General features: G+C 66.2%; 10 protein-coding genes across 10 annotated transcripts; 5 read left to right on the top strand and 5 right to left on the bottom strand.

Moving 5' to 3' along the window:
- Nucleotides 1-3: 3 nt before the first annotated feature.
- Q8F55_000187 (uncharacterized protein) lies at nucleotides 4-2,058 on the bottom strand (the record flags this gene model as incomplete). The annotated part of the gene is made up of 12 exons (XM_069348842.1): nucleotides 4-88; nucleotides 123-182; nucleotides 216-395; nucleotides 433-754; nucleotides 881-1,024; nucleotides 1,072-1,239; nucleotides 1,278-1,330; nucleotides 1,368-1,477; nucleotides 1,510-1,642; nucleotides 1,676-1,752; nucleotides 1,791-1,864; nucleotides 1,902-2,058. 12 exons carry the CDS (start codon nucleotides 2,056-2,058, stop codon nucleotides 4-6), a joined length of 1,563 nt encoding a protein of 520 aa, XP_069212386.1.
- A 909-nt stretch (nucleotides 2,059-2,967) lies between these two features.
- On the top strand, nucleotides 2,968-6,026 carry Q8F55_000186 (uncharacterized protein; the record flags this gene model as incomplete). The annotated part of the gene is made up of 2 exons (XM_069348841.1): nucleotides 2,968-3,387; nucleotides 3,435-6,026. 2 exons carry the CDS (start codon nucleotides 2,968-2,970, stop codon nucleotides 6,024-6,026), a joined length of 3,012 nt encoding a protein of 1,003 aa, XP_069212385.1.
- A 165-nt stretch (nucleotides 6,027-6,191) lies between these two features.
- Q8F55_000185 (uncharacterized protein) lies at nucleotides 6,192-6,962 on the bottom strand (the record flags this gene model as incomplete). The annotated part of the gene is made up of 1 exon (XM_069348840.1): nucleotides 6,192-6,962. One exon carries the CDS (start codon nucleotides 6,960-6,962, stop codon nucleotides 6,192-6,194), a length of 771 nt encoding a protein of 256 aa, XP_069212384.1.
- A 1,719-nt stretch (nucleotides 6,963-8,681) lies between these two features.
- Q8F55_000184 (uncharacterized protein) lies at nucleotides 8,682-9,858 on the top strand (the record flags this gene model as incomplete). The annotated part of the gene is made up of 4 exons (XM_069348839.1): nucleotides 8,682-8,790; nucleotides 9,170-9,263; nucleotides 9,413-9,574; nucleotides 9,630-9,858. 4 exons carry the CDS (start codon nucleotides 8,682-8,684, stop codon nucleotides 9,856-9,858), a joined length of 594 nt encoding a protein of 197 aa, XP_069212383.1.
- Nucleotides 9,859-10,600: 742 nt separating this feature from the next.
- Nucleotides 10,601-13,966, top strand: Q8F55_000183 (uncharacterized protein; the record flags this gene model as incomplete). Its single annotated transcript, XM_069348838.1, has 7 exons — nucleotides 10,601-10,868; nucleotides 10,903-11,083; nucleotides 11,669-12,464; nucleotides 12,499-12,766; nucleotides 12,834-13,135; nucleotides 13,170-13,448; nucleotides 13,499-13,966. The coding sequence occupies 7 exons, from the start codon at nucleotides 10,601-10,603 to the stop codon at nucleotides 13,964-13,966; spliced, it is 2,562 nt and encodes an 853-aa protein (XP_069212382.1).
- Nucleotides 13,967-14,399: 433 nt separating this feature from the next.
- Q8F55_000182 (uncharacterized protein) lies at nucleotides 14,400-15,793 on the top strand (the record flags this gene model as incomplete). Its single annotated transcript, XM_069348837.1, has 3 exons — nucleotides 14,400-14,582; nucleotides 14,754-15,103; nucleotides 15,172-15,793. The coding sequence occupies 3 exons, from the start codon at nucleotides 14,400-14,402 to the stop codon at nucleotides 15,791-15,793; spliced, it is 1,155 nt and encodes a 384-aa protein (XP_069212381.1).
- A 253-nt stretch (nucleotides 15,794-16,046) lies between these two features.
- On the bottom strand, nucleotides 16,047-16,959 carry QCR8 (Cytochrome b-c1 complex subunit 8, mitochondrial; the record flags this gene model as incomplete). Its single annotated transcript, XM_069348836.1, has 5 exons — nucleotides 16,047-16,113; nucleotides 16,214-16,358; nucleotides 16,703-16,757; nucleotides 16,863-16,873; nucleotides 16,920-16,959. The coding sequence occupies 5 exons, from the start codon at nucleotides 16,957-16,959 to the stop codon at nucleotides 16,047-16,049; spliced, it is 318 nt and encodes a 105-aa protein (XP_069212380.1).
- Nucleotides 16,960-17,202: 243 nt separating this feature from the next.
- On the top strand, nucleotides 17,203-17,795 carry Q8F55_000180 (uncharacterized protein; the record flags this gene model as incomplete). Its single annotated transcript, XM_069348835.1, has 3 exons — nucleotides 17,203-17,296; nucleotides 17,447-17,522; nucleotides 17,717-17,795. 3 exons carry the CDS (start codon nucleotides 17,203-17,205, stop codon nucleotides 17,793-17,795), a joined length of 249 nt encoding a protein of 82 aa, XP_069212379.1.
- A 325-nt stretch (nucleotides 17,796-18,120) lies between these two features.
- Nucleotides 18,121-19,356, bottom strand: TIF34 (translation initiation factor eIF3 subunit; the record flags this gene model as incomplete). The annotated part of the gene is made up of 5 exons (XM_069348834.1): nucleotides 18,121-18,823; nucleotides 18,893-19,013; nucleotides 19,059-19,220; nucleotides 19,285-19,303; nucleotides 19,354-19,356. 5 exons carry the CDS (start codon nucleotides 19,354-19,356, stop codon nucleotides 18,121-18,123), a joined length of 1,008 nt encoding a protein of 335 aa, XP_069212378.1.
- Nucleotides 19,357-19,635: 279 nt separating this feature from the next.
- PNO1 (pre-rRNA-processing protein pno1) lies at nucleotides 19,636-20,840 on the bottom strand (the record flags this gene model as incomplete). The annotated part of the gene is made up of 6 exons (XM_069348833.1): nucleotides 19,636-19,691; nucleotides 19,741-19,823; nucleotides 19,870-19,948; nucleotides 20,074-20,173; nucleotides 20,282-20,365; nucleotides 20,412-20,840. The coding sequence occupies 6 exons, from the start codon at nucleotides 20,838-20,840 to the stop codon at nucleotides 19,636-19,638; spliced, it is 831 nt and encodes a 276-aa protein (XP_069212377.1).
- Between the last annotated feature and the right edge of the window lie 654 nt (nucleotides 20,841-21,494).

The raw sequence follows: 21,494 nt of genomic DNA, 5'->3' as shown, positions 1-21,494 counted from the left end.
TGCCTACAGCGTCTTGGACGCTTTGACGGGGTTCGGCTGCTCGTAAATCCAGTCGAGCTCCTCGAGGGTACGTCCGCGTGCCTCGACACTGGGTGTAAGCACAATCCTCCTGCACTACCCACCCAAAGAACCACCAGCACGCCGCCTCGACCACGTCCCAGACGACAAACACGAAGATGTACCTGGGGTCAGCTCCCCCTCTCCCCCGAACCCACCTGTATCCGATGTTCCCGAGCCCGACAGGCCCAGCGAACATGTTGATGAACGACATGCCCTGCATCCCGACGTTCAACACCGCCAAGCCCTTGGCCCGCATGGCCGTGCTCAGCGCCTCGACAGGCACGACGGCCTGGAGCGGGGTGTACGTGAACGCGCAGGCGATGCCGAAGAGGACGCTGTGTGCGTGAGTGATGGGATGCAAGTGAGACGTACTAAACCGCGATGGCTGCCTTGCCCACGCCCTCATTCATCGGGACGCCGCGCAAGAGGTCCTTGTCGATGATGGCGTTGAGGCCCGTAAAAACGCCGAGGATGACGGCGAGCAGCAGCGTACCAAAGGTCAGCACCATGCGCCGCGGCATGTGGTCGGTGAGCGCGGCGCCGGCCAGCGCCCCGACGGCACACATGGCCGCGTAGAGCAGGTTGTAGCCCAGCTGCGCGGTCGTGCTCGTCACCCCGATGTTGGCGTAGATGACGGTCGCGAAGTAGGCGAGGCCGTTGCCGCTGAACTGGCCGAAGACGGACATCATGATGACTGGGGGTGTCAGCGGGGAAGCAGGAACATCCTGCTGCCTGTCCGCCGCGGATGGTAGCGTGCAGCTGCAAAGGCGACACGAGGTGGCATGGCTGCTCGTTGGCACCTCGCCCCCGCCACACTCACCCTGGGCCATGCGCCACCGGCTGGCCTTGGTCGCAAAGAGCGGGCGGTAGTCCCACCAGGGCGCGGGGTCGGTCGCTGCGAGCGACGCGCGCATCTCGTCGAGCTCGAGCTTGACGAGCGGGGCGTCGGGGTTGCCGTTACCGTCTGTGGCATCAGCTCCGAGGTGCATGCCCCCCGCCACCGCCACTCACGGTACTTTGCTAGGAATGTCCTCGCGTCGTCCTCCCGCCCGCGGGACATGAGGAAACGCGGCGACTCGGGGATGAACGGGCAGAACGCGAGGACCAGCACGGCGGCGAAGCACTGGAAGATGAGGGGCAACTGCCAGGAGAGGTGGGAGTTGATGTAGTTTGTCCCGACTGGTCGTCAGCTTCCTCCTTCAACTATGTGCACCCACAGGTGATAGCAGCGGCCGGTATCGCGCCGCCGTACCAGCCCACGTTGTAGATACTATGCCTGTTAGCAGGTGCCGCACGCCGCGACCTACCCGGTGCACCTGCCGCGCCACTGCGGAAGTGCCACTTCCATCGTGTAGGCCGGCGCGGCCATCTGCGCGAACGCAATCCCGAAACCGAGCACGAACCGGCCGATAATAAACTGCGGTGAGCATTGCACGCCCAGACACCCACCTGCACGAGCTCGGTCGCCGTCGAGGTGAGGATGGACCCGGCGATGATGAGCGCCGAGCCGGCGCACATGCCGGCGCGGCGGCCGAACCGGTCCATGGTGTACGCGCCGAACGGGCCGCCGACGAAGCAGCCACTGGGGGTCAGCTGTGGCAAAATGGCCACCTACGCATTGTACACGCCGAAAATGGCGCCGACCTTGCCGCCCGTCGTGCCCGACTTGAAGCGGCGCTGGAAGTGGTCCATCTGGGCGGGCGTCAGTGCCACCCCCGGCCGCCACGCACCGCGATCAACGCCGTCATCACGCTCCCGTCGTACCCGTTCGCATAGGAGCAGCAGAGGGCGACGAAGATAGACACTGGGGTCGGGTTAGCGGTGCGCGAGCGCAGACGCACGGTAGAGCTTGAGCGCGGCGCGCGACCAGCGCGGGAGGGGCGTGGCCTCGAGCGCGGCCGTGAGCTCGGCGGACAGGTGCTGCTTCTTCTTGGTCGCGACCTCGACATGGGTCTCGAGGCGCTTCTCGTCTGACGGTGCGGGGGAGGGGAGCGACATGTTGTTTGTTGGGGACCCTCGTCCCACTGGCCGCCAACTCGCCTTTAAGACGTCTGTCTCTAGTCGACATGGCACCACCATGTCTCACTGCCACTCTGGAGCGCCAGAGGCCCCGCCCGTGCCTGTACAGGCAGGCATCTCAGACCGCCAGTAACCGCTGTTTGAGATGAGCCTGAAACAGAACGGGAATACTGATGGCGCTAGGGCCGACAAATGTGCCACGCGTCGATGGCCGACAGCAGACCCAGCCGGCCCAGCCTCGCCCTGCTAGGCATCCTGCGTGCCTCGACACGTGAGAAGAACGGGAATCTCTGCAACAGATTTCCACTTGCCGCGGGGCCGAACGTGCCGCGCCGTATCTACCGTGCGCTTGGAAATCGCTCGCGTGTGGAGCGGATGTGGGCATGTGGCGGGCGAGTGTTGTTGTGGGGCTGCTGTGGGGAATGCGGCTGCTCGACGCGGACGCTTGGCGCGGACGTGGGGTACATCCATCTCACTGTCTGCGACGGTAAGGAGCGGTGTGGCGCGGTGTCCGGGGTGATTGGAGCGCCGCACGTGTCGTGCTCTGTGCAGAGGATATCGTACACATCCCGAGAATGATCCGGCAAGGACCAACGACGAGCCCCGGCCAGGACCAACCATCCTCGCCCACCCCCACACCCCCAGTCTCACCACGTCGGATACATTGCCTGAACGAGCGGCGCCTCAGCCAACACTACATGCCGGGCCCCGCGAACGGGAATATCGCGCACGACGAACGGGAATGCCCAGAGTCAATGGCAACTTGCACCAACCACGCTAGCAAAGTCGCCGCACCCGGCGATTTGGCCGATAACACTGACGACAACAACCAAGTCACCCGCCACTATTAAGCCCAGCTCTGCGCCGCGATGCATCCCCCCAAGCAAAATGGCCATCCCGCCGACGATCCTGCCCTCCATCACGCGGCTGCACGCCCACCACCCAGGCGAGCACGAGACGTACGCGCCGCAGAGTGGCGCGGCGGCGCCGCGCGCCTTCTCCTCGCTGCGTGGCTCAGCGCCGGCCATCAGCCTTAACGGGGACTGGGCTTTCCGGCTGAGCGCGCGCGCCGACGCGCCCGACGACTTCGCCGACCCCGCGTTCGACACACGCGCGTGGGACACGCTCGCGGTCCCCTCGTCCTGGGTGCTGTGGCGCGACGAGGCGGGCCAGTACGGGCGGTACGGCGCGCCGGCGTACCAGAACATCAAGTATCCCTTCCCGGTCGACCCGCCGAACGTGCCCGACGCCAACCCGACCGGCGATTACCGCGTGCAGTTCGACATTCCTGCCTCGTGGGAGGGCAAGGTGGGTCGAGTGGGTCTTGTGGCACGCGCGGCTGACACCGACGCCAGGCCGTGCTCCGGTTCGAGGGCGTCGAGTCGTGGTTCAAGGTGTGGGTCGACGGCACGCCGCTCGGCTTCTCGACGGGCTCGCGCCTGCCGACCGAGTTTGAGATCCCCGCGACCCCCGGGGCCCATACCCTCGCGGTGCGCGTGCACCAGTGGTCGGCGGCGTCGTACCTCGAGGATCAGGACCAGTGGTGGCTGCCCGGTATCTTCCGCGACGTGTGGCTGCTGCACCGGCCGGCGCGCGCCGTCGCCGACCACTTTGTGCACGCGAGCTACGACCACACGACGGGCGAGGGCACGCTCAAGGTCGACTGCGACCCGCAGGGGCGGGTGACGGTGCCCGAGCTGGGCGTGGACATTGCCACGGGGGAGAGCATCACTCTGCCCGTTTCGCCGTGGAGCGCCGAGACGCCGCGCCTGTACGACGGGCTGCTGGACACAGGAGACGGCGGCGAGACGGTGCCGCTCAGGATCGGGTTCCGGACCGTCGTGATCGAGGACGCGCAGATCAAGGTCAATGGCCGGCGCGTCCTCTTCAAAGGCGTCAACCGGCACGAGTTTGACCCGGACCGCGGGCGCTCCGTCACCCGCGAGACGATGGAGCACGACATCCAGCTCATGAAGGCGCACAACATCAACGCCGTGCGCTGCAGCCACTATCCGCCGCATCCCGCCTTCCTCGACCTGTGCGACGAGTACGGACTGTGGGTCGTCGACGAGGGCGACTTCGAGACGCACGGGTTCGAGCTGTGCCGCTGGCGCGACAACCCGACCGACGACCCGCGCTGGGCCGACGCGCTGCTCAACCGCACCCGCCGCATGGTCGAGCGCGACAAGAACCACCCGTCCGTCGTCGTCTGGTCGCTCGGCAACGAGGGCGGGATGGGACGCAACATTGGCGTCATGGCAGAGTGGATACGTGGCCGAGACGCCTCCCGCCCGATCCACTACGAGCGCGACCTCGAGCTGCGATACGTCGACATCTTCAGCCACATGTACCTCTTCCACGGCATGGTCGAGCGCATCGGCCAGGGAACCGAGCCCGCTCTCCCGGACGTGGGGCAGGAGTCGGTCACGCGCGACACGTACGAGCCTGGCGCGCCGCTCGACCCCGAGCTCGACGCCAAGCGCAGGCGCTCGCCCTACTTCCTGTGCGAGTACGCGCACGCCATGGGCAACGGGCCCGGCGGGCTGAGCGAGTACCAGCGCATCTTTGAGACGTACCCGCGCACGCAGGGCGGCTTCGTGTGGGAGTGGATCGACCACGGGCTGCCCAAGCGGCTGGCCGACGGGCGCGAGTACTACGCCTACGGCGGGGATTTTGGCGAGGAGATCCACGACAGCAACTTTGTGTGCGATGGGCTCGTGTTCCCCGACCGGCGCCCGAGCCCCGGGCTGCTGGAGTACAAGAAGGTGATTGAGCCGGTCGGCATCTCGGGCGACGCGAGGGCCGGGACCGTGACAATCAAGAACAAGTACGACTTTGCAAGCACGGCCGCGCTCGCGTTCGCCTGGAGCCTCGACGTCGGCGGCAAGGTAGTCGAGAGCGGCACGCTCGCCGTGCCCGACGTCGCCGCGGGCGAGAGCGCGACGGCCCGCCTGCCGGAAATCATCTTGCCCCCGTCCCTCGCGATCGGGGAGGGCACGTGGACCGTGTCGGCGACGCTGGCCGCGCCGACGCGCTACGCGGGGCGCGGGCACGAGGTCGCGTGGGGTCAGTTCCCGGCGCGCTTCACCGCGCCGACCGGGCTCGGCGTCGACCACTCGCCGGTCGTCGCGCAGCCAGAGGTAACCGCCGAGACGGTCACGCTAGGCCCGGGGGTGTTCCGCGCGTCCGACGGCGCGCTGCTCAAGCTCGGCGCGCTCGACGTGTCCGACCTCCGCCTCGAGGTGTGGCGCGCGTCGACTGACAACGAGCGGTTCGGCGGCGACGCGGCGCGCTGGCGCGCGGCCGGCCTCGACCGCCTGCACAGCCGCACCGACGCAGTGTGGATCCAGGACAGCTGCCTTTTCGTGTCGACGCGCGTATCGGCCGCAAGCCACGACCGCGCCCTGCACACGACGTACCGCTGGTCCTCGGACGGCCGGGGGCTGCGGCTCAACGTGGTGGTTATCCCCAAGGGCGACTGGGCGGGGGTCACGATCCCGCGGCTCGGCGTCGTGCTGGCCCTGCCCGCCTCGCTGGCGAGCGTGCGCTGGTTCGGCGCCGGGCCGGGCGAGGCGTACCCCGACACCAAGGCGGCCGGACGGCTCGGCGCGCACGAGCTGCCGATCGACGACATGCAGACGCCGTACGTGTTCCCGCAGGAGAACGGCGCGCGGGCAGATGTGAGGTGGGCAGAGGTCCGTGGGGACGGGGCTGGGCTGCGCATCGACGGCGCGCCGAGCTTCAGCCTCACTGCTCGCCGGTGGACCACGGCGGATCTCGACAAGGCGACGCACGCGACGGCTCTGGTGAAGCGCGACGCCGTGTACCTCAACCTCGACAAGGCGCACGCTGGGGTCGGGACGGCGAGCTGCGGGCCCGGGCCGCTGCCGCAGTACATTCTTCGCCCGTCACCTACGGAGTTTAGTGTGGTGTTCAGTCCGTTGTAGCGTGGAATCGCAGAGATTGATTGTAGTTTGGAAAATGATAAACGTAGAGCCTGTCGCCCCCGCATGCATGAATGGTATATCTGAGCCCTCGTCAGCAGTGCACCCCGCGCACTCGCCCGCTCGCCGACTCACACAAAATGCTGGTTATACAACTGCCACGTCGCGCTACTTTGCCAGCGCGGCGGCGACCACCTCCCTGCCCTCTGCGAGAATCCCGTCGAGCCCCTCGACCGCGCCATAGCCCTTGAGCTCTGCCTCGGTCCTCTCCCACGCGGGCTGGAGGCCGTCGGCGCCCGCCAGCGCCATGAGGCGGACGCGCTCGAGCCCCTGCGCGGCGGCGGCGCGCGCCCGCTCGGCGTCGGAGAGCGCCGGCCTGTCCGACAGCGCGACGCTATCCGCCAGCTGGCTCATGTCCGAGAAGCGCTCCTGCAGGCTCGTGACGATGCTGAGCAGCTGCGGCGTGCGCGTGTTGAGCTGCGCGATCGTGTCGCCGGCGCTGAAGAGCTGGTGGTGGTGGTTGTACACGAGGGTATGGCGCGACGAGTGGAGGCGGCCCACGTCGGCCGCGAGCACGCTCGTGCTCCCCATCAGCTCGGAGAGGGTCGCCTTGGCAATCAGGTCCTCGTAGTACTCTGACGGGGAGAAGTTGGGCGACGTGAGGTCGAGCGCGTCCCCGCCCCGCCGCTTCCTACGCGCGCCGTTACCTGACCCCTCGCCGGGCGTCGCGGGCGCGCTCCCGGGCCCAGGGGAGGCCGCGCCGTCGCGCTTGAGCCCGTAAAAGTCGCGCAGCTGTTCGCGGCGGGCTGCGCGCCGTGCCTCGGCGGCCGCGTTGATCGGTGTTCGGGTCGGGCTGAGCACGCGCTCGGGGACGGGGCCGGGGGCGGAGGGTGTCGACTGCATGGACGAGGTGCGAGGGGGCAGTGGTGTTGTCGACATTGTTTGTGGGTCAAGGAAGCGTTGTCGTGCTTGTGATTGTTGCTTGCTCTGGACATGGCGAGAGTGGTGGAGGTTGGTGGGAGCAACAGGCGCGGCGAGAGAAGGCGTGCCCCCGGCTCGGTGCGCCTATCCACCGGCAACAGACGCCGCGCATCTATGATCATTGCATACGACGCTGCACGTACGCTCGCTCCTGCGGGGCTCTGCAGCTCCGGCAACGTCGACGACGCTGGCGCCGTACGTCCGTCGGGGCATGCACGACGCGTACGAGGCACTGCTTGTTGCACTGCAGGACGCGGACGCGTCTCACTGCCTCGTCGTCGGGGGCAGCACCGCAACGTCCTTGTCGTCGACATGCCTAATGCACAGAGGCGCGGGGCGGTGAAGGATCTGCTCGATCAGACGTTTCCAGCTGTCCAGTGTTTGTTGCTTGCCCCAACACAACACTCTGAGCGTTGTTTGAGCAGCGAGGCCCGATCGGGGGCGTGCCGATGCTGCTCCAAGGCGATACCAGCCACCCAAACAAGCACAAGCAGGCAGGGCTGCCCGCGCCGACGCCGTCGGGGCTTTGCAGCACGCCGCACGACGCGCACGACGCGAGGCCCAAAGCGGCGGCGGCGATGAATACAAGATCTGCGGCGGTGGCGATGAGAGAGATCGCCCACTGTAGCTATATGCAGCTGCTGCCAGCTGCTGCCACACCGGCATCTTATTCATTCAGAGCCGTGAGCCGCGAGCCGTATGTACCAACACAAGGCGAGGGGCTTGGCCCCATGACGGGCTTGGGGTGGGCCGACTGGAACCAAACACACCAGCCAACGAGATCTGGCACGACCGCGACGAGGAATGCACGAGGCGTGGCGCCGAGTGAAGCGAGCGCAGCGCCCAACGACCGAGGCAGCCGACGAGAAGCTGCCGGCTCGGCGCCACGCCGCCGCATTCCGACAGAGGGAGACGATGCACCGTACACAGGCCGAGCCGGTTGGAGCTGCGGGCGGGCTTGGCAAGGTGACCCGGCCCAGTGGCCAAGTCTACGTCGTCTTGTTGCTCTCTCTCCCCCTCTCCGGCCGCCGCGTCACGATATTATGAATCATCACGAGCAGTGTCATTGTACGGCCGAGCGGTTTTGGTCTTGGCGAGTGCGGAGCGCGGCAAATTGACGTACAAGTGAGACGACGAGAGTTGACCGAGGAGGAGGTGGTGGGACGAGGAGGGGGGGAAGGTTGCCGTGCTGCTCTGCCCTGGTACCTCGGGCGTGGACGGTGCCAGTAGCAGACGGTCTGTGCGTCAGGGAAAACAAAGTGACGTCGAGATGATAACTTGGTGGAGTGCGACTTCCCTGAATGACACTGCTGTCGTGACGCCACGCCGCCGCCGCCTCGCCGCCTTCCCTCCGCCGCGCCGCGCGCCGCCGCACCCACACCCGGCAGAGCGACAAAAGTTGAGTGAGGCCACTCCGCAGCAAGTTGGTTTGCTCGCCTCGCCTCTGCTCTGTCGCCACCCGCCTTTGACTCATCTTTGCCTGGGTCGACTCCACCGGCCTATTCCGACGACAAGACTACTTAAGCAAGAGCACGTTCCCCCCTTGCTCCTTCCTCCTTCTCACACTTTACACCCAAGGCCCCGACCCATCTCTCAACCGCGCCCCTCCGCGCCCCTCTTAAAGGACAACAACAAGCCTCAACTTCAACCTTCCTCTAACACCACACACTCAACACAATGGGCCTCTCCAGCACCATCCACACCGGCCTCTTCGCCTTTGCCGGCTTCTGGTCGCTCCTCGTCTGGACCGTCACCGCCGGCTTCCGCGCAAAGATTGCCGACAACAGTGAGTAGGGTCGGGGCTTGGGGCAAGAGGCGCGGTGGAGGGTGTCTGGCGGCCGGCGGCGGGCGCCGAGGCGTACGTGGTGGCAATGTGTCCTCCTCGCAGTGTGTGGGCGGGCCCACTTGTCCACCGCCGAGCCCAAGGCCACGGTCATCGGGCAGGGAAGACGACGAGGACGGCGACCAAGGTGGTAGCCCGCCCGTCGCCACTCGGTGGGCCCGCCTTTGGTCCGACGTCCTTGGCCTCGCGGGCCCGAGGTCGGAGCCGACCCGATGTCGCGTCCGCAGCGGACTGCAACGCCGCGGGCACGATCGTCGCGGCCATGCCCAGCAGCGCCGACACAGCTTCCCCACCCAACGCACACGGCTAACCACCTCCCCAGCCCGCGGCATCAACTACTACAACAACCCCTACACCAACAGCGTCAATGCCATCCTCGCCTGGGGCCTGATCAGCATGTTCTACTTCATTGCCCAGTGAGTCGATGCTAGCGGCATGGGGACAGGCCAAGCCTTCTCCCCAATTTCTTGTTTGTTCAAAGGACGCATACATTGCGCCTGGACCTCCAGATCCAAACAAACGCAACGCCACCGTCACCGCACGAACCCCCGCTAACCGTACACAGCGTTGTCGTCCTCCTCTTTGTGAGCTCTGCGAACATCTTCGTCTCGGTCATCTTCGACGTTGCCGCCCTTGCCTTCCTCTGGCTCTTTGGCATCGTCTCGGTCGGCATCCTCTCGCAGTGGGGCGGCATCTTTGCCGACTACTCTGGTACTTCGGCTGGCAGGTGAGTGGCGTGACATGTGGCATGGTTCGCAACACGTGCTGACGCCCCGTCCCAGCCTCGGCTCGGCCGTGCTTGGTCTTGGCTGGATCCTTGTCCTGACTCAGATGGGCCTCCTCGCCTGGGAGACCATCTCGACCCTCATCCACCACGGTGCTTCCTTCGGCCCCTGGCGCTCTAGCTTCCACGACCTCAACGAGGGTGGCAGCTCTGCGCGCTTCGGCGGCGGCTCGGGCATCACGAGCGAGCCCAAGACGGCGACTGCTCAGGCCCCTCTGTCGGTCTAAGCCGACATCTGTCACATCCGTCACATCTACAAGGTTAATGGTCTTTGGTCTCCTCTGCGGCGCTTGCGCCGCTGGCTCTCGAGTTTTGCCTCGTCGAGTCCTGCCCGGGTGTCTGGGGTTTAGTTATACACGTGCTGGCCCAGACACTGGAAACGGGATGTGTAGCGCGTGATAATAATCGTATAATGTGTCGCGCGACGCAGCGGCTGCCGCTGAGCGGCGGCGGGTGGGCGGCTGAAGTAATGCACCTGTGGCGCGATGTCTGCGAGTCGCGGAGCGACGAGCATTCTTTGACAGCAGCGAGTCGCGAAGCGACGAGCAGGAGGAGTGATGGCAGTGGTATGGTCGTGAGGAGGTTGTGGGACGTCGGGTGATTGATGTCGGTGATCGACGCGGTTGTTGCGCTTATCATCCCGGTCGCCCTGACGCGATGCGGGGTGATTGTGGTTATCGGCGCGACGACAATCTGACGCGCGACGAGCGGCGGAGCGCGGCGCGTGCGCGCGTGCATCGGCGCAGCACATGGTCGCAGTGCATCGCTTGCGATCGCTACGCAGCGAGCCCAGGCTGCATCCGCAGTCCGCGACATGACGAATGATCAGGCGGAACGGGTCGACAGGGGGCATGTGACCGAGTTGACCTCCCGCCACCGCGACGACCTACACCCGGCTGCGGCGACCCGGAGCACCAATCCCCACGAGCTGATTAACAAGCAACCCGAAACTCATCCACACACACCACCATGGCCTCGCCGCTCAACCTCTCGGTCCTGGGCGTCGAGCTTGACGGCGTGCGGCGGGCACGGCGGCGTGACGAGGCTCCACCAGCGCCCTCGGCCGAGACGGATTCCGAGGCAGACACCTCCGAGGCGGCCGACACGACCGAGTCGCCGCCCACCTCGCCGGACGTGGCCCCGCGCGCGCTCCCCCCGCGCGCCGCCCCCGAGGACACGCCGCTCCCGCTCTGCCTCCTCTGCTTTGCGCGCACCCCCAGCGCCGTGCTCCTGCCGTGTAAGCCGCCCCTTCCCTCGCCGCTGACGCCCAGGCGCACACCTCAACCTGTGCTACCTCTGCGCCCCGCTCCTCATGCACAAGAAGGCCAAGGCGGAGTGTTTTCGAGAGGTAGCCGAGGTCGACGGAGCGCCAAACCCAAGACCCGGCTTCGCCGCCGCCCTCTCCCGCGCCGTCGGCTCCAGCCCTAAGGCAAGACGGCTCAGCATGGGCGGGTACGTGCCCCCTCGGGAGGGGGTGCGCGGCGGCGAGATGCGCGGGAGGGACTTGCTGCCTCTGCGGGAAGGGGCTTGCGGGGTGGGGGCGACGGGGCTCGCGGCGAGCGCTGGCGCCGACGGGCGGGTCGAGCTCGCGCTGCAGGGCGAGGGGGCGGGCGCGCAGTGTCTTGTTTGTCGGGCGGAGGTTAGCGGGTGGCTGAGGGTGTATACGGGGTAGGGGGGGGGGGGGGGTGATGCATGTTGTACTGCGAGGCGAGAGGCGACGCCGCGAGGCCGTCGGCGGTCGTGTGGCCTCACGTCGAGGCGGGGGATGGGGGTCGCCCATGACGTCAGGGCAGAGTTGCTGCAGCCAAGTCCATTTCTCTGCGCGACGCGCGTCGAGCAGCGAGCAGCGAGCGCGAGCCTGCATGCATGGCGTGCGCGACGCGTAGGTATCAGCGCTCTGCACGGCCTGAGAGGTCGATCTCGACGCTTGCCGAGGGCGACTCGCGAGTCGCCGCGACTGACTCTTCGGCCCGGGCCGAGGGCACCACATGCTCCCCTCGCTCCCAGTCGGCTCCGACGGCCCATCGCACTCACCAGCTCGACGAACGCTTCGTCACTGTCCATCCGCCTATATCTTTCCCCAATGGGCCTCGCAATGGGCAGCAACCACGCCGACGACCCGTACACGCGCACCAGTATGGACGAGAAGCGCTCCCCGCCCGCCGCGCCCGCCGCCGCCCCGAAGCGCAAACGCGCGCTCGTCACGCTCAGCGTGCTCAAGCTCGTCGGGCTCGTCTCCCTCGCGCTCGTCATCCGCGCCGCGCTCACCGGCGAGCCGATCCGCCTGCCCTCCTTGCTCGGCAAGCACAAGCACGGCCACGGCCACAAGCACAAGCCCTGGGACGCCGGCAAGCCCATCTTCCGCAGCCCCGGGGCCACGCTCGGCTGGCACGTGTGCCCCGACAACCCGGCCAACATCACCTTCTACTGCGCGGTCTTTGAGGCGCCGCTCAACTGGAACGAGGTGGAGGAGGACGCCGAGCAGCGCGACTGGCGCAAGTGGAAAGGCGGGGCCGACGTCAAAGACACCGCGCGCATCTTCCTCCGCATGTACCCCGCCACTGGGGACCGCCTGGGCTCGATGCTCGTCAACCCCGGCGGGCCGGGCGGGTCGGGCAACTACCTCGTGTACAAGCTCGGCGAGGAGATGGCCAACGTCACCGAGGGGCGGTACGATATCGTCGGGTTCGACCCGCGCGGCGTCAACATGACGAGCCCGCGCATGAAGACGCATGCCACGGATTACGCCAAGGCCGTGTTTGATCTGGCCAACGCGCCGCCCGTGGTCGAGGGCGACCCGACGGCCCCGGGCAACGTGTCGATTCCGGAGGAGGTGGGTGCGGCTGGGGGAGGAGGGCTGACGCCAGTTTGACCGCGAGCGCGCGCGCCTGTCCAAGATTGCGCAGCTGGGCGAGACGCAGTTCACGCTCGTGCGCAACTTTACGAGCGAGAAGGAGCGCAGGTCGGTGTCCACGCCGTTTGTTGTGCGCGACATGGCGGCGATCGTCGACGCGCTCGGAGACGAGGACCGCCTGCTCAACTACTGGGGCTTTAGCTACGGCACCATCCTCGGCGCGCACTTTGCGGCCATCAAGCCGGAGAAGGTCGGCCGGCTCGTGCTGGATGGCGTGTCGCGTGAGTCGAACCTGCTGCAACACTGACGGCGGGCGCGAGTCGGGTTGGGACGCGCTGACACACGCAGACGCGGGCGACTACACTGAATCCCTCGCCGCCTGGGGCCACTCGTCCATGACCGACACGTTCAAGACGTACGAGCAGTTCTTTATCGAGTGCATCAAGGCCGGGGAGGCCCGGTGCGCGCTCGCCTCCCGCGCACCCGCCAAGCTGGACGCCGAGACCGACGCAGAGTTTGTCCCCCGCGCCGCGTTCGCCCTCATGATCACCACCGGCGAGTTCCTCTCGGGCCTGTGGAAGAAGCCGCTCGCCGTCTCGGAGAGCAAGTACGGCCCGGGGCTGCTGACGACCGAGCAGGTGTCGTTTGGGGTGGGTCGGCAGTTGGGGCAGTACTGACGGCCAGCTCGGGCAGATGCTCTACCAGCCCGTCCGGTGGCAGGCGACCGCGGCCGCGCTGCACGACGCGATGGGCGGCAACGGCACGAGCGCGCGCGACCTCCTCCCGCAGCCGTGGCACAAGGCGCTCGTGGCTGACCCCGACGCCGCGCGCCGCGCCGACGAAGACAACGCGTTCGGCATCCCCATCGCCGAGACGGCGCCGGCCATCTTCAGCATCCTGTGCAGCGACCAGCCAGAGTATACCGAGGACGCTCTCGACGACCTCGTCGGCCTCAGCTGGGATGTGAGTTGCGGCGTAATCACACACCCACGCAGCGCTGACGCCCGCCCCAGCTCCGGCTCAAGAGCCCGCTCGCGCACATGTGGATGCTCATCATGACGCCGTGCACAAAGTGGCAGGACCGCCCGTACGAGCGGTACCCCGGCCCGTGGACGCGCAAGGACGGCTTGCCCAAGCCCAAGAACCCGATTCTCTGGGTCGGCAACACGTACGACCCGGTCACGCCGCTGGCGTCGGCGCAGCGCATGGTGGAGGGGTTCGGGCGGGACGCGGCCCGGCTGCTGGTGCACGACGGCAGGGGCCACTGCACGACGGCCGAGCCGTCGCTGTGCACCGTCAAGGCGCTGAGCGACTTCTTCGTGCGCGGCGTGCTGCCTGCCGAAGGGACCGTGTGCAAGGCCGACGACGGGTTCATCTTCCCCGACAAGAATGCCACGGTGGCGGCGGGTGTGGCGGGCGGGCGCGACGCCGAGCTGCGCGACGTCATGCGCCGCATGCAGCAGCGCATTAGCGAGATGTAGTGGGCGGTGGGGGCTGCGGGCGCCGCGAATCCGGCGGCGCGGGAATCCGGCTGCCAGGCAGATACAGATAGAAGCATGCACAGTGTCCGACCGAGGCGAGGGCGAGGAATGCGGGGGGGTGGTGCGACAGCCGTGTGTCGCGGGTTTCGGCGTCCACCTCGTCGAGACGTCAGCGGGCGTGAATGCGCGTGCATGCTGCGTGCAAGCTCGCCGTCGTCCTTGTCCCAATGCCCATCGGGCACGGCTAGACAAGCCATCACAGTGGGAGTACTTAGCCGCCCCGAGAGGTGGCAGGTGATCAGCTGACGCCTGCCGGGCGCCGGCACGCGCTAAGCCGTGTGCCTCCATCCCCCAAGTGGTGCCTCTGCCATACTTAAACGCAGCAACAAGATCCTTTGCGCGCTCTACCCCACACCGTTGTGCACACCCCACCATGCACTACGCCTACGCGCTCGCCGCTGGCGCGCTGCTGCTCGCGCTGCGCGTCGCGGCCGTCCGCCGCGCCCGGTTCGCGCGGTACGACGCGCTGCACGCCAAGTTTGCCCACCTCCTCGAGGATCCAAGCAAGATGACGTACCAGGAGAGCGAGGAGATCCAGAAGGTTATGCAGAGTTATGTGAGTTGCGAGCTGCGAGCTGCGCCGCCAGGCGCAGCGAGTGGCGGGCGGGGCGAGCGACTCGTCGAGCGGCGCGTCGCTGCCAGCTGCCAGCTGCCAGTCTCGCCCTCGCCCTCGCCCTTCCAGCCGCCACCCCCGCGACCGCGCGCTGACGCGCGCTCCTCGGCGCAGGACATGCCGTGGATCGCCATCCTCTCCCTCTCGTTCGCCCTCTTCAAAACCTACGCCATCCCGACCATCTCGCTCGTGCTCAACAAGTCGGGCCAGCTCTCGGACCCGGCCGTGGCCGCCCGCCGCGCGGAGGACACGGCAGTGTTCATCGGCGAGTTCCTGTACGGCGGGCTCGATAGCGAGCGCGGGTGTGTGGCTCTGGCCCGGCTCAACTGGCTGCACGGGCGCTACGGTGCGCTGATTACGCGCGACAACCTGCTCTACACGCTGAGCTTGTTTGTGTTCGAGCCGGCGGTGTGGGCGAAGAAGTATGAGTGGCGCGGGATGAGCGAGCTGGAACAGGAGGCCAGGTGGGTCGCGTGCACCGCGGATGATGGGGCTCGCTCGGTCGGCGCTGACGCGCCGCCCTCGGCCACAGGTACATCTTCTGGCGCGAGATCGGCGCGCGCATGGGCATCGCCGACATCCCCTCCACGCGCGCGGCGCTGCTGGAATGGAGCGTGGCGTACGCCGACCGGGCGGAGAAGTACGCGCCGCAGAACAAGTCTGTCGGCGACGCGACCTTCCACGTGCTCCTCAAGCCGATGCCCGGGCCCCTCAAAGCATTCGGCAAGCGCGCCGGCATCGTCTTCCTCCCCGACCGCACGCGCGAGGCGTTCGGGTACGCGCCCGCGCCGTGGGTGCTGCGGCAGCTCGTGCCGGCGCTCCTCAGCCTCAAGGGGTGGGTGTGCGGCTACCTCCTCATGCCGCGCGCCACGCCGCCCGACTACGTCGAGGCCGTGGTCGTCAAGGACGAGAAGGGCGGCGAGAAGCTCGTGAGGCATGGGTTCCTCTTCGAGCCGTGGTACTGCGCGCCTGGGAGCACGAGCATCGGCGCGCTCGGGACGGGCAAGCCGGGCAAGGGGTGGCACGAGGGCGGGTTCATGCCCGAGACGCTGGGGCCGGAGCGGCTCATGGCGCAGGGGGTCGAGCTGAGCCTCAAGAACGGCGCCGAGATGCGCACGGCGGCGATGGCGTGTCCGTTCTTCCGGCCGTCGTAGGCCGGCGGGGATGCCGCCGCTTTGAACAGTGAAAGCAAAGAAGAAGAGTTTGTAACCACGTAAACGTAGCATGTATGTTGTGAAGCGGCGCGGCAGCAGCAGCAGCAGTAGCAGACACCGGAACGGAGCAACGCCACACTCCACTCCCACGCGGCACAACCCGCACCACGCCGCCACTCCCACCACAACACCACCCCACCCCACCCGCCCCACCCACTCTCCCTTCATAGATGCATGTTAGTCTAGCTATCGTTTAGTGGCCGCCGTGCTCGGCCTCGTGGATGGCGTGGTGGCCCTCCTTGGAGTTGTAGTAGGCGTACCTGGGGGGGTAAGCGGGGGTTGGGTTGGGTGGGGGCGGGGGACAGGTGGTTGGCGGTTCTACGGCCCGCCCACTTGTCCCACCGCGCGCGCCCGACTCACTTGTTGTAGCCCCAGAGGTAGACGGCGTAGCCAGTCGCGAAGGGGACGATGAAGTAGGGCACCTGCTGGGCGATGCGGCGGAAGCCCCAGAAGACGTAGCCGTTGAGCGCGCCGGCGAAGGGGCGCTGGGCAAAGGGCGAGACGGCTGTGGTACACGAGCACACGAGCACACGAGCGCAGCGAGTGTGCGAGTCGGGGCGGAGACGTAGGACGGGGTGAGTCAGGGGGAGTCGAGGGGGAGTCGGGGAGGAGTCGAGGGGAGCCGAGGGGTCAAGTGCCGATTGTTGTCGGGTGGGCGCAGATCACAACATAGACAGCGGAGGCGGGCAGAAACGGGTCGAGCAGAGCGTGCGCGCGGATCCACGGCGAGGAACAGAGCAGAGCATGGCCGAAGATAGTCGAGAGGCGAGGCATAGGAGCGAGACATCAAGTTGCAAGTCGCACGCGTCAGTTGCGTCCTCCGACACCACACCACCCCACGCCACTCACAGTAGGTGTAGATGCCCTTCTGCTTGGGGCCCTTCATGTCGCCCCACCAGCCGGACTGGGCGCGTCAGCATGCGGCGTGTGTGCGGCGTAGCGGTGTCGCGCCGCTGTCCCATCTCCGCGTCGATCCTCGGAACCGCGAATCGCACCAACGCCAACTCACCCAAGTCTTGCCTGTTTTCGTCAGCACTAACCCCGTCCTCGCCACCACGCCACTCACCGGTGGGCATGCCGCTCCTGACGATGGTTGAGGGACGCATTTTGTGATCAGAGTGGTGTGGTGGAGTGTCGAGGTCGAGCTCGTCGTTGTCGTAGCCTCAACTCTCGTTGGATTCGCAGAGTTCCCGATTGGACCCGGCGCCTGGCCAGGGCGCCAACCCCGGCGTTTTTTCAAATCGCCGCCACCGGCGACGTCCTGGCTGCGTCGCGATCACCTTGCATCGATAGCATCGACAACAGCATCGACGACGACGACAACAGCATCGACGCCGACCCGCCCCGCCATGTCCGCCATCCCCACGATCCTCGGCTTCTCGGCCTTTGGCTTTGCCGCGCGCTGCTTCCAGCTCGGCATCCAGAAGCGCCCCATCTTTGCGGGTGCGTGCGCTCGTGGTCGGGGCGTGTGGTGCTCGGCGGCGGTCGGCGCCAGGCGGTGGGACAGCCCACGCCGCTACGCCGCGCCGCGCCGCGCCGAGGAGCCCGCCCCTCCCGACCGACTCAGCCCGTTCTGCCCGCTAACATCCCCAGCGCCCCAGGCCCACATCGCCATCTCGACCGTGTTCGGCGGCATCGGATACTACGTCTACAACCTCGAGCAGAGGCAGTGAGTAGCGGCGCGCAGCGAGCGGGTGGAGCCCGCGAGCTGGGGTTGGCCAGCTGGCTGGGTTGTCGTGTCGCCCCGTCAGACGGCGCTGCTCGAGGCAGCAGCGTCGGGCTCGACCAGCAGCGCCCCGGCCCCAGCCAGCCCAGCCCCGCCCGACCCCCGCCTTCCCCCCCCCCCCCCACTAACCCCCCCAGAAACGTCCTCCTCGCCGAGAAGAAGAAGGAGCTCAAGGAGAAGCGGGAACGCGAGAACGCCGCCCACGCGGCTGCATGAGCGCGGTAGACACGAGTGGAGGGGCGTTGGGCCCATGGCATGCAGCATATTCTCGGCAGCGGGGCGTGGATTGGGCTTGTCGCCACGGTGTGCGTGACGGTGACAGATCTCTGCGTCGAGCGAGCCGCGGTGCGGGCGAGCAGCGTGGTGCTGAGGGCATTGGAGGAACGATGGTGTAGTGGCCGTCCGGAGACAGCGCGTTGCCCCAGCCTTGTCAGGTGCAACTCGACGACCGCCACACGCCGCTCGCTGCTTCGCAGCTCGCATCCCGCGGCCTCTCTCATCAATGTATGCATGTCACAGCTACTCCCTGCACTCTCTACCCCTACACCTCAACCTCCGGCTCGAGGTCGCCAAACGGCCTGCTCCGGAAGTACGACTCGTCAAACCAGTGGACGCGCACAAAGCCGTCCTCGGCGCCCGACGCATATGCCCTGCCCTGGGGGTGCACAGCCAGCGTGTTGATGGGGCCAAAGTGTCCCTTGACACGGCCGACCTCCTCCTCGAACAGCTTGTGCCAGAACCGTGACTCGAACTTGCCGGCGCGCGACGACGTCGTCGTGACGTTCATGGCGTCCTGGCCACCGCCGAGGATGACGTAGGGACGGAGGGGGGCGATGCACGCAGAGTTGAGCGGCGTCTCGGTAGGGAACACCTTCATCTCCTGGAGCGTGTCCGAGTCAAAGATGCGCGCAGTCTTGTCCTTGGACGACGTGATAAAGTACGTGCCGTCGGGCGAGAGCTGGATGTCGGTGATCGACGACGTGTGTGCGTCGTCGACATAGTTGACCTCCTCGCCCGTCTTGGCGTCGTACTTGGCGACCTTGCCGCTGTCGTGGCCCGTGAGGATGAACTCGGAAAGGGGGGCCCAGAGCGCGACCGTCGCCTTGGAGCCGGTGAGGATGATCTCCTTGAGGGGGGTCGAGGATGACGCCGCGGGGTCCTCGCGGTTGATCTTGAACGTGCGGATGACGGATGGCTGGCCCGTTCGCTGCTCGGTGATGCAGAGTGCCAGCTCGTCGTCCTCGCTGCGCGTGTGAGCTCACGCTCATCGCCGTGCTCGCCGGCGCGCACTCCGCCACGCCCACGCCACTCACCTCCAGTCCACACGCGTCACGGCCGTCAAAAACTCCCACGTCTTGAGGCACTTGCCCGTCGACACGTCCCACAGCTTCATCGTGTTGTCGGCCGCGCCGGTCAACAGGTATTTTGTTTGCGCTGGCGCCCGTCAGCACGCGCCACCCAACTCGAGTCGCAACCCACAGTCACACGCCACGGTCCAGACCGAACCGTTGTGGCCGTTGAATGTGCCCAGGCGCTCGCCGTTCGACGTGTACCATGCGTTGACAATCTTGTCCTTGGACGCCGAGAAGAGCAGGTCGCCCTCGGCGTTGAAGACGATCTGGGTGAGCGAACGCTCGTGTCCTGGAAATGTCAGTTCGTGGTCCACAACCGCGCGTTTCGGCCCCCTCCTTCGCTCGACACCAACCTTGCAGGATGATAGGCTTCTGCGGAGCGTGTCAGCATGCCCCGGCGTCGCTGTCGGCCTCGTACGCACCATGATGACGGCCTTTTTGGGTGTATTCTATGTCGTATTCAACTTCAGTGACAGTAACGTCGAAATCTGGCAGACCACGCCGCAGACTGCAAAGATGGCGGGGAAACGGCGTTTCGGGCCAGTGGCGCGGTTTTCTAATCGGGCAATCCTAATCACCACGTGGCAGCTGTCCTAATCGACTTGATTAGAAACCGGCAACCGCCCTCATCAACCGAATGGGTATCGCATGCACAACAATGAAATACGAGAATGCAGTAACCTGAGCCCCTCCCCTCCATGCATCTAGAACCGCTGCTTCATCCTCGCGCCGACAGTCTTCAAGTGGGCGTAGACCTTGCCTGGGGAGGTTAGGGGCTGAAGATAGAGATGATGATAACAGCCACTCACCAGGAGGCGAACCGAGAATGAGCGACACGACCGCGTCACGCGCAATCTTGATGTTCTGGACAGAGCCCAGGATGTGGATTTGGCTGCGGGGTTAGTACTGCGCTCGCCGAGTCCGACGACAGCACTCACGTCTCGGCGAGGACGATACGTGTCCGGCTGGCGTTCTCGATCGAGAACTTGACCTTGCCGCCTTCACCAGCGATACGGCCTGATTGGGGTTAGCTTTTGCTGCAATAGCATAGGAGCGTGAGGGCGGATAGACGAGCGTGCAGAGTTGCTGTGGCGAACGCGCACAGCAGCCTGCCCTGTTCGAGCCTCCCCGGTGCCACTCACCAATAGCACGCGACAGGTGGTCGCCGTGGAGCGTCTTGACGTCCTTGACCTCGAACGAGTCGATGTACAGGTCGTCGAGACGGAGGAGAGCGAGCGCGTCCTGAGACGTTAGTCGGTGCACATATGATCATCGATGTCCGGCCTTGGCTGGCCTTGGCTGTGCCCGCCGGTTGCGGCTCGCAGCCAGCCAACACCCCGCTCCACTCACGTTAACCTCAAAGCCAAGCGCAAACGCCTTGACAAAGTCGGCGCCCTTCTGCACGGCGCCAGAGTCGACGGTGTGTCCCGAGGACTGCAATCATCAGCACTGCTCCCCCACCAAACCCCACTCAACCCACCTTGATCTCGACCGCGCGGCGCTTGACGTTCATGCGGACCTGGAGCCCGAGCATCTCGACGAGCGGGGTGTAGATGTTGACCCACTCGCGCTTGAGCGGCGTCATGCGGTGCGGGGGGATGGGCACGCGACGGAACTCGCCCTTGAGCGTCGTCGACGTCTGAGCAGCCGAGAGTGGTGCGAAGCCCGAGGACGATGCCGCTGCGCCGTCCACCTCCATCGAGGTAGCCGCAGGCACAGAGGAAGGGCCAGCCTGCTGGTTGATGAGGACCTCGTTGTCGTCGGAGAAGCCGTCGCCGTCGACGTCCATGTCGGCCTCGACGGGTGCTGTGACGGGCGCCTTCTTGGTCTTTGGCTTTACGACCGAGATCTCGCGGGGCGCCTCGAGCTGCGCCTGGAGCGCCTTTTGACGATGTGACTTGTGAGCCATGGTGTGGGTGTGTGGGTGTGTGTAGAGTAGAGTAGATGTTAAGAGTTACAATCTCGCTGCAGCGACTGGAATCGTCGGTGCGTTCAACAATCTGCTCGCAGTGGAGAACTTTTGACGGAGAATCACGTGGCCGACCCTGAAACAGTGCTTGGTGGCAAAAACTGGAAATTGATCCCGTCAGAGTCGGTGGAGGTCGTCCGAGCTGGGGAAGGGGCGACGGGGTAGAGGGGGAGGAGGAGCATGTCGACCAACTGCTCAGCTCACGTTGGGGGCATCGCGGAACAAGGCAGAAGACAAAGAGCTCGTCCAGGTGAGACTTTCAAGATTGAATTGCTGGAGATAGAGGAGAGACCAGAGGTCAGTCTTGGTTCTCGGTGAGAGGCCCTGGGCAGCTCACCAACCAAGGGACGTGCACTACTATCGGCCATCTCACGCCTCACTGTGACCCGCGAAGACCGTACTCGGCTCGCAAGCATGTCCAAGACATGGGGTCCTGCAGAAGAGAGAAGCTGTTACCTTGTCAGCAACCACCAAGTCCGAGAGCACACGGTGTTGACGGTGAATGGTCCTTCCCCTCACTCTGGACATCTCACTTTCAGGGTTGCAAATGACGTGCTGTGGCGATAACAACTGGTCATTGTCGGCAAATACCTC

Source organism: Vanrija albida (assembly GCF_041260175.1).
Source record: "Vanrija albida strain AlHP1 chromosome Unknown contig_1, whole genome shotgun sequence".
Lineage (NCBI taxonomy): Eukaryota > Fungi > Basidiomycota > Tremellomycetes > Trichosporonales > Trichosporonaceae > Vanrija > Vanrija albida.
This window is presented reverse-complemented; position numbering and strand designations above follow the sequence as displayed.